Source organism: Drosophila serrata, unplaced genomic scaffold, assembly GCF_035046125.1.
Source record: "Drosophila serrata isolate PLE 108 unplaced genomic scaffold, ASM3504612v1 contig_249, whole genome shotgun sequence".
Lineage (NCBI taxonomy): Eukaryota > Metazoa > Arthropoda > Insecta > Diptera > Drosophilidae > Drosophila > Drosophila serrata.
Genome location: NW_028257147.1, coordinates 3,005,765 through 3,015,930, shown reverse-complemented (window position 1 = coordinate 3,015,930; position 10,166 = coordinate 3,005,765). Strand labels below are relative to the sequence as shown.

Sequence of the window (10,166 nt, the reverse complement as noted above, 5' to 3'; positions counted from 1 at the left end):
TACATATTTAAATTCAATTTTCTTTTCATTTTTAATAAAGAGTTTTTATTCCGTTTTTCGGTCTCAATAAATGTAGTGTTTTTGTTGTTTTGTCTGTCGTTCTGCACGCAGTTCTTTTTTTTCCAGTTGATATAGGGAGCGGGCAATATATACCATACAAGTTGAATAATTCTCACACGAAACATTTCGGTTACAATATAATAATAAACTTTCAATGACATAAAGTACAATAAAAAGCAGGGCGCAGCGCACAAGTTATTGCAGAAAAATACATTATAACTAAGATCGATTGGGCCCGGACATAAGGAGGCTCTTATACTATAACCATCATCGTAATCTTCTAATAGTTTTCAACTGTGGGAAATTTTGCAAAGTAATTTGTAATTACAATTAAACATTAATTATTTAATCATGGAGTTTAAAAAAGAGAACAATTTTTCTAAGTAATTTCGCGGAAATACATACAAATATATATATATATATATTTTAAAAGTAAAACAATACAAAAAATATATGGAAATTTGAATAGAATTAATGGAAGAATTGATACGCTTGAAATGATAGCCGTTAATTAATATTAATATATATATGTATATGTATTTTTTATGTAAATATAATTGATGTTCCGCCAGCTCCAGTTCATGCTCTCCATCGATCGTTATCCATCTGACCACTCCACTTATTTGCCCAGGCGACTGCGCATGGAGGCCAGGCGACGCATCCGTGCCCGGTTCTGGGAGTAGCTGCTTTCGGACACCCAGCGCTGCTCGGGCCTGTAATATGTGCCGGAGTAGCCGGCGTGCTAACTCAGCAGGTCCTTGATCTCCTTGTGCATGTGACACAGGAAATCCACGTAGCTGGCCGAGCCATCTGTGCCGCGATCCTCGACGAGGAAGTGCCGGAACACGCTCTCCAGTTTGTCGTTCTGTCGCAGCCAAGTCACCTTTAAGAAAAATAGTAATTAATATAAAAAATGCTTACAAATTTAAAGATAATGATGACGCACCCTCATGTAACGCGTTCGCTCCCGCATGATCTGCTCCAGGATGTTGTTAATGCGCTTGGCTAGTGGCGTCTCTGCCACAATATGGAACCTCTCCAGGGCAAGCTGCTGCAGCCCCTGGACTCCAAAGACGGACTGCACAAAATTGGGGGACAGCGACTGGCCCAGCCAGACGAACAGATGAACACCGTTCTCCAAAATGTAGGCCCCATCCTCCTGGGTCTTTTCATGCGTGCATCGAACGGGTGCCGGCAGATCCATATCCTCGGGCACGGCATTGTGGATGGGAATGAAACGGGGATACAGATAGCTAACCGACTGATTCAGATCCATGGACAGGACAAACTGAATCACATAAGATCGATCGTCCAGCGTCATGTCAGAGCCGCCGGACACAGCATCGTTTTTGAGCAAACACGAGGCGTAGAGCGGCAGCAGCTTGAGGCACTCGGGCAGAATCAGTTGACCGGCGGAGGTGGGCGAGGTGCAGTGCTTTCGATAGCAGGCCAGGATCTGAGCTGACCGATGGATTAGGTTATCCTTCACCTGCTTTGGTGAGTGCTCCATCAGCTTGAAGCAGGCCTGCTTGGCGAAGAACAGCATCATGGCGTCCAAGTCGCAGCTCTTAAATACATCCGCAATCGTTGTGGTCACGCGCAGGGCCAGGTTTAGGACTCGCAGGCGACGCTGTCCGCTGCACGATGTGTAGAGCAGAGCGACCTGCAGATACACATTCTCCTCTGGCGGCAGCTTGTCATCGTGCTTGATCTCAATGCTTATCGATTTGGTGGCGTCTGTAATGGGAGAGGAAATAAAATATTGTTTCGATTTCTAATATAAATCACCCTTTGAATATCCTTACCAATACTGGCCAGCTCTACATCAGTGGTGTTGGACATGAAGAAATGGCCAAAGAACTCTGTGGGCCGGATGCCGGCCGATGTGCGCACTCGCATCACTGCATCGAAAGCGATCGGTCTGGACACGTTCTTCTTGATGTCTTCGATCAGGCGCTGGCCATCGACATCCGCCTGGAAGTAGGTGTATTTGTACACCTCTCCGCCGGTCATCCGAGACACCTGTCCAATGGTGGCCAAGTCAATGTAGGCATTGTTGAACACAAACAGATCCACGGAGCAGCCCTGCTGCACGCACTCCTGGCCCAGTTGATTGTAAGCCGTCGTTTGAGGCGTAAGCACTGTTTTCTCCTTATCGGTGCCTAGAAGTTTCCGGTCGTCGCGATTCTTCAGCTTGCCCGGAGCCTCCGCAATGGGCAGCGTAGAGTTGAACACCAGCAGCTTGCCGGCTGCGTTTGAGGCCTTCAGAGCCTCCAAACCGGCTTGAATGGCGGGATACAGAATCGTCTCCGTTTCCTTGGTGTCCGCAAACATGCGTGGGATTTCCTCCATCAAAGCATCAATTACGGCTGCCGATTCCTCTGGATGACAGAGGAAACCATCGAGCAGTGGCATAAACATCTCCTGGACATCGCCAACCACCATCATTTGCGGCTGGGCCAGGCTGCTCTTGATGTTATAGAAATGCACGGTGCTGTTGTAGGTGATGAAGCCGACTCGCACCTTGGATTTGTCCTGTCCCTGGTCCACAGGCAAATGCTTGAGTATATCCTTGATCTGGGCGCACAGCAGGTGGACCAGTCCCGACTTGACCGTATTGTACGAGACGTCGATGATGAAAATGAAGGCTGGAATCTCTGGTGGAGTGTTGTTCTAAAGGGAAAGAGGAGACATATTAAATTCTGTAAGGTCAAAAGCTTCCTGGCAACTTACACGACAGTAATCCTTGGTGGCCAAGAATTCGTAGGTGCCCAGCAGCAGTTCAGGCCGTTCATGCTTGTCCACACGCTGGCCAGTGTGATCCAGATGCTGATAGTAATCCGGATGAACTGAAACAATCAGAGAAACCATAGTAAAAATCTAATTGTTTTCAATTCCTCTAAGAAATAACTCACCCTCGGATGTCACCTTGCACATGAGGCACTGGAACCGACGGCCTGCATCCACGAACTGCATGTTGGGCGACATGTAAGCCTTGCATCTGTTGCACCGGATGGGTCCCATGTCGCCAAAGTTAACAATGGGCGGCTCCAGCTCACCCTCAGCGATCCTGGCCAATGGCGAAATGTTCAACGTCAAGGGCAGAGCTGTAGTCTTGAGCAGATCCCCGGTGTTGGGGATGCAGTACAGGGAGGAGCGCAGGAAACGCGGCGAGGAGTTGCCCTGGTCATGGACTACAAACTTGGTGGTCACCAAAGGTGGCAGCAATCCTGGCTGATTGGTGACAAAGGGTCCTCCCGCCTGGCGCTGATTCTCAATCATCACCTGGATGGGATTTGGCATTTGGTCGGGATCCAGACGCCGTGGCTGCGGCGCCTGCTGGTACATGTTTCCTGCTCCCGGCATCGGGGGCTGGTTAAAGCCAGGACGTCCTGGCTGTCCGGGAAAGCCGCCTGGTTGCGGTGGATAACCGGGTGCTCCTGCCTGCTGTCCTGGCTGTGGCGGATAGCCTGGCATAGGTGGCTGACCCGGCTGCGGTGGATAGCCCGGCTGCTGACCTGGATATCCCGGCTGTGCGGCGCCGAACTGCGGTGGAGCAGCTGCCTGCTGTCCAGCCAGTGGCGGTGGCCCTCCTGGAAAACCGCCCGGCGCTTGCCCTGGGTAGCCGCCGCTGCCTGGATATCCGCCAAGTTGGGGTGCTCCATAGGGTGCCGCTGGCTGCGGTGGCAAACCCGGCTGGGACTGAGGCGGAAATCCCGGCTGTTGCGGTGGAAATCCCGGTTGTTGGGGCGGTAAGCCTCCCGGCTGCTGGGGCGGTAATCCTCCCGGTTGCTGTGGCGGTATTCCCGACTGATGTGGCGGTAATCCTGGTTGCTGCAGTGGCGGCAATCCCTGCTGCTGCTGTGGCAATCCAGGTTGCGTGTAGGTCGGAGGAATAGCGCCAGGTGGCAGCAGTGGCTGCCCTGGTCGCGAGCTGGGCACGCCAAAAGGAGCAGCAGCCGGTGCTGGAGCTGCCTGCGATGTGGGAATCTGACCTGGAAGCGGAGGTTGTCCAGGCAAAGGTGGCTGTCCCGGCAATGGAGGCTGAGCAGCCGGAATCGGAGGCTGGCCACCGGGCGTCGCTGCCTTTGGGGGCATGTGCGGTAATCCCGCCAAGCTGGCACTATTCAAGCTCATCTGATTGATCCCACTGGCCACGCTCTGTGGTGTGCTGCTTGGCGTTGGCACTCCGTTGGCATAGCCACCCGTTGACGTAGGCGGTGGAGCACCGAATGCGGCATTGTTGTTGTTTGCGGTCGGAGGTGGAGCCGCATTAGCGTTGAACTGATTGAAACCGGTTGCCGGTGGTGGTGCAACGGCTGCTCCTTGGGGGAGAGGTGGCTTCAGGGGATTGGCACCGCCACCACTTACACTTAAACCACCCATTGACGTGGCCAGCTGCAAGAGAAAGATTTATTTTGAGTTATTTAACTTGGAAAATGTTCTCTCTTATCTTTAAGCTCAGCTTCCATTATGAAATCATGGATGACCTCTTTTTATACCCTTGCAGGGTATTATAATTTCAGTCAGAAGTTTGCAACGCAGTGAAGGAGGCACCTCCGACTATATAAAGTATATATATTCTTGATCAGGACCAACAGCCGAGTCGATCTAGCCATGTCCGTCTGTCCGTCTGTCCGTCTGTCCGTCTGTCCGTCTGTCCGTCTGTCCGTCTGTCCGTTTCTACGCAAACTAGTCTCTCAGTTTTGAAGCTATCTGAATGAAACTTTGCAGTTAGTCTTCTATATACTCTCACTCGTATATATGTCGGAACGGGCCGGATCGGACAACTATATCATATAGCTGCCATAGGAATGATCGAAAAATTTTTACAAAAAAAATTATAACATTTTTAGTTTTCAACAGAATTTGATCAAATTTGAGATATAGCCATTTCATATTATTCTACAATTTTGTGTAAAATTTTATGAAAATCGGACGACTATATCATATAGCTCCCATAGGAACGATCGAGAAATTAATTCAATTAAAAAGTATAACATTTTCAGTTCTCAACAGATTTTCATCAAATTTGAGATATAGCCGTTTTATATTATTCTACAATTTTGTGTAAAATTTTATGAAAATCGGACGACTATATCATATAGCTCCCATAGGAACAATCGAGAAATTAATTCAATTAAAAAGTATAACATTTTCAGTTTTCAAAAGATTTTCATCAAATTTGAGATATAGCCGTTTTATATTATTCTACAATTTTGTGTAAAATTTTATGAAAATCGGACGACTATATCATATAGTTCCCATAGGAACGATCGAGAAATTTGAGAGGAATGAGAATGGCGGTGGCTGTTGTCGGAAGACTGACAATAGCGGTGGCGATAACATTTTTAGTTTTCAACAGAATTTAATCAAATTTGAGATATAGCCATTTCATATTATTCAACAATTTTGTGTAAAATTTTACGAAAATTGGACGACTATATCATATAGCTCCTATAGGAACGATCGAGAAATTAATTCAATTAAAATGTATAACATTTTCAGTTTTCAACAGATTTTTATCAAATTTGATACATAGCCATTTTATAAGAAATAAAATAAGTTAATAAAATTAAAGATTATAACTTCTTCAGTTTTCACCAGATTTTCATAAAATATCATTTTATTTTAATCAAAATTTTGTGTAAAGTTATAAAAAAACCGGACTACTATATAACGAACGATCAAAAAATGAATACAATTAAAAATTATAACGTTTGCAGTTTTCAGCAGATTTTCATTAAATTTGAAATATAGCGTTGTATATCAGTCTTGAATTTTGTTGCAAATTTTATGAAAATCGACTATATCACATATATCACATATATCACATATCTGTGAATGTAAAACTGAAAATATAATATGTATAGGTGAATGAAATGAGAGCAGGTATTACTTTATTGTTTTTTTTAACATTAATATAAATATTTTATATTGTATGGAAGGAATCCAGGAAGTCATCGAAGTTCTATATGCAAGGGTATATAAACTTCGGCGTGCCGAAGTTAGCTTCCTTTCTTGTTTTTTACTGAGACGAGAGTATTGAACGCTTATCAGGCTGAATTTCAGTTGTTTAATTCATCTTCCTGGTCTATTATTATGTTTGGGTAGCTTACAAGTAAATGTTTAATTAGGAAATACAATATTTTACACAAAGAAATGGATATGTTTTTATATTTCATTTAAAACATATTTAAAATCAATAACAAAGCCCAGTTTTTAGTAAATGCAATCCTTAATCAAAATGCGAAATTGAATTCTATATTTAATATCGTGAGACCTTGACCTACCCCACAAACGAACAAAGCTAATTTATCCAAGTAAATATATTAAAAGATTTATCCACTGAAGAAGAGAAAAAAATTCCTGCAAATACCTACATTAATCATTGAAATTTGTGTTTAAATTATTGATCTTTAAAAGTATACTTTTTAAATCTCCAGTCAAAAAAAAAAAAAAAAAAAATCAACTCCTATGTCCCACTGCATCCATATTAAGAGCTCTCCGCCAAGGAAGCTAATTCTTTCTCGAGCTTTCCTAACCTATTCACCCATTCACCTGCTGCTGGTAGTTCCCATTAAGGTACGTCTGTGGAGCTGCCGATGTCGGTGGTGGTGCTCCATACTGTGCTTGTTGTTGTTGTTGCTGCTGCTGCGGCGGCATCGCTTGGGGCTGCTGCTGTTGAGGTGGCCAGCCTGCACCAGAAATTGGAGGAGGTGCTCCAAACTGCGGCTGCTGCGCCGGCGGCTGTTGTGACGGCGGCTGCTGGAATTGCGTAGGCGGTGGCCCATACATATTGGGATTCATTACTGGAAACCGTATCAGTCACCGATTTTGCGGGGGGAAAACCTCCAACAAACAACTTTCACGGGGAAAAGCGAAACGAGAGAGAGAAAAAACACGGTGGCTCAAAGTTCGCCACTTCGGCAAATTCAGCAATTTCGGGGACTGCTACGCCGGATTCCTGACCACACGCTTATAGGTTTTGGCCACTGGATGTTAGCCTCAACTCTCGACGGCCGCGGCGCACGAACGTTGGTTAAAAAACAAAAATAATTTCAAGCGAAATGAACTTCCACGTCAGTTCCCAATTCGATTTTTTTTTGCTCTTCTTGCTGCCACGTAAACAGCACTGTTTTCCAACACTGTCCGAGAGCGGGGAATGGATGATATCGATAGTCGCGCCAGTGTTGCCACAGTTTCTGGCTATCAGCTGTGTCTTGCCTTCCCAGTTTAAGAAGGTGGCGCCATAACCGTGAGAGACGTCATAAAATGACTAACTTTATAAAGTAAATGCAATTTTAATAACTCTTCACTAAATTTATTAATTCTTATGTCCAAATAAATAAACAATTACAATATACATAATAATAATAATGAAGTTATGTTATGTAGAATGGAAACCTATTTATAATTATGTAATTTTTTAAATTTTGTTTTTTGAGTACAAAAAAAATACTAAGAAACCTTAGGTGTAAAATATAAATAAATTTTTGGTATTGTGGTTTGATTTTTATAAAATTAATTAGAAAATTGTGAAATATTAAAAAAGCTACATCTATTAGTAGATGAAAATTCTATGGCAAATATATGACATAGTTTTTCGATTTTCATAAAATTAAAACCGAACGTCTGGAAAAATATTATCTGACTATACATATGTATATTCAATCCGTTCCGACTTATATATGTATGAGTGAGAGTATATAGAAGATTAACTGCAAAGTTTCATTCAGATATTTAAGATACTTTAAAGGAAAAAAAAAAGAATTACTTTTCCTGTATTTAAAATCACAAATTTGGAGATGCTAAATTTTTATTTTATTTGAAGGCTGAGCAGTAAGTTGCTCTGAGATCTCCTGGAACCGACCCGCCCAGGCTTGAGTGTTCACCCGAAATTTGTTCTTATCGAATTGCACTGCTGGTCGAAGGTCCTTGTTAAATCGCAGCCCCGTAAATCGCTCAATTTCATCCACCTTGACGCGATGATTCCTTAACTTTCCGCCCATCGACCGGCTGTTCTCAATGATAAAACCTTCGATGAAAGTATAAATCCCGGGAATATTGCTTTCCACTATTAGTACCTTGAAGTAATGCGATGGCACCGGCATGGGAATCCAATCGTTGACCTCATATTTCAAGGACCATTTGTCATCATCCTGACTCGAAGGCATATATATCGGCCCAGTGTAGGTATACACTGAACCAAATTCCTGAGCCTTGGTGACCACATACTGCTCCAAATCGTTCCATATCTTTCCTTTAAAGGCTTTACAGATTTTCATCGATCCACCGCTTAGGACATAGACGTCATTGTTTCGAAGGTTCAGGGAGCTATCACCGGACGAATCCGTCTCTATCTTTTGATAATTACCGCGAAAATGCTCACAGATCCATCTCGGTGAGTTGGTGCACATATCCTGCGAGACAATGTAGTCCTTGTGGATCAACAAATTTTCAGTGCTGGGCAGTCCATATTTAATTAAATCCAGCAGATCCATAGTGCTTGCCGAGTCGGTTCTTAGCATAAAGAAACCACTTAGTAAATCAATAAGAGGCGATACAACTAGTTCCCTGATCTTGTCACCCACGGTTATGGGACGATTCCACAAGCGGGACTCGTGATCGGTCCTGAAAGTGGATAACTTTTCGGGGAAGAGCAGAAAGAAATAAATAAATTCGAATTATTATTAATAACTCACGATGGGATAAAGCCTTTGACGATGATGGTAGATATATGGATCCCTTCGGATCAGTCGAAACAGTTCCCTTAAAGACACCTCCTGCTGGGCAAAGGCGCCACAGAAAAATCCAGTTACTCCCGCCAGTGCATATAGAGCACACTGATGGACTAATGGCGAATCGTTATACGACATATTTCGGGATACAATAATTTGGTTACTTGTGTATATAACACAAATGTGAGAACTAGGCTATGGCCTGCTTAAACCCATTTATATGGTAATGATTTATTTGCAAGCCCAAATTTAATTTGAGGTCAACCAAAATCTCGAAAAACCTGGGACTCACTGGGATAATTGCTGCCAAACAAGGCACTTCTCCTCAGGCCATCAAAGAACTTCAGACCAGCATAGTGCTCAATCTCCCGGATGTCACAGAGAAAGGATCGCAATGGCAGGTTATGTGGTATCGTAGCATTTGGCAGGACATACCCCTCCATATAAGGCTTGCCCAGATGCTGATTCGATTCCACCATAATAACTTTGAAAAAGTGAGTGGGAACCGCAACCATATTGACTCCTATCATGTCATATTCCACTCCGAATTTGCCACCAGACCGCTGTTTAGGTTTATAGAGGGGACCCGTGCACACGTAGACGGATCCAAAGCGATTGACCAGAGATCTTACATATATCTCCAGCCTGTTCCAAGCTCCTTGATTAAAGCCCTTGCCAATTTGTGGCGCTATATTGGTGAGAAAGAACGTATCCTGACAGTGATTCTGCTGTAAGTAATGATTTGCAGCGGCTGCCAGATGACCGCGATCGAAACCGGATCTTCGATAGTCTGTCAATTCGGAACGAAAGTTGGAGGGCACATTCATATCCGCTTGAAAAGGACTTCGACGTCGTACCCCTCGTTCCGAATGAATACTCTCCGCCTGGAGGTGTTCACACACCCAATGAGCCACTCGGTTCCGTCGATCATAGGAGAGTACAAAGTCACTGTATAGTCTTAAGTCATCCAGACCCGGAAAGCCATACTTCATGATTTGGCGCATACGGTAGTTGGCCTCATCGTGGCTCTCAAAGAAAGCAAACTGGAAAAGGATTATTAACTTATATTATATCGTAATTAATCTTAAAAGGCTAACTCTTACCACTTTATAAATTTGGGGACTAACGTAGTAGGCATAGGGATCCGTTTGTATTAAATTCTGCAAACGTGTTCTGGCATGTTCGTGTTGCAGGTACATGCCTGCCACAAAGGATGCACTGATGGCAGTGACACCCAGGGCCAAACTTAGTGCCAGGATATGCCATTTATGGTCCATGGATTGGGCCTTACAGTAAGCCCATCTAATAAATAAAACATAACCCTAATGAAGGCTTTCTCCTGGATAAATAAATTAAAACTAAATC

At 43.9% G+C, this 10,166-nt stretch overlaps 3 protein-coding genes across 4 annotated transcripts; all 3 read right to left on the bottom strand.

The window, feature by feature from the left end:
* Positions 1-17: 17 nt before the first annotated feature.
* Sec24CD (COPII coat complex component secretory 24CD) lies at positions 18-7,207 on the bottom strand. The gene is made up of 6 exons (XM_086832621.1): positions 6,622-7,207; positions 2,976-4,458; positions 2,794-2,909; positions 1,866-2,733; positions 1,007-1,797; positions 18-943 (listed from the first exon to the last, which is right to left on the bottom strand). The coding sequence occupies exons 1-6, from the start codon at positions 6,868-6,870 to the stop codon at positions 803-805; spliced, it is 3,648 nt and encodes a 1,215-aa protein (XP_086688747.1). The 5' UTR covers positions 6,871-7,207; the 3' UTR covers positions 18-802.
* A 654-nt stretch (positions 7,208-7,861) lies between these two features.
* On the bottom strand, positions 7,862-9,069 carry Tengl3 (Testis EndoG-Like 3). 2 transcript variants are annotated; one of them, XM_086832619.1, is made up of 3 exons: positions 8,766-9,069; positions 8,148-8,708; positions 7,862-8,098 (listed from the first exon to the last, which is right to left on the bottom strand). In XM_086832619.1, exons 1-3 carry the CDS (start codon positions 8,937-8,939, stop codon positions 8,057-8,059), a joined length of 777 nt encoding a protein of 258 aa, XP_086688745.1. In that variant the 5' UTR covers positions 8,940-9,069; the 3' UTR covers positions 7,862-8,056. The 2 variants fall into 2 exon arrangements, with proteins under 2 accessions (XP_086688745.1, XP_020805946.2); XM_020950287.2 differs by having other exon boundaries at positions 7,862-8,708.
* Positions 9,062-10,161, bottom strand: Tengl2 (Testis EndoG-Like 2). The gene is made up of 2 exons (XM_086832620.1): positions 9,905-10,161; positions 9,062-9,844 (listed from the first exon to the last, which is right to left on the bottom strand). The coding sequence occupies exons 1-2, from the start codon at positions 10,076-10,078 to the stop codon at positions 9,062-9,064; spliced, it is 957 nt and encodes a 318-aa protein (XP_086688746.1). The 5' UTR covers positions 10,079-10,161.
* Positions 10,162-10,166: the final 5 nt, after the last annotated feature.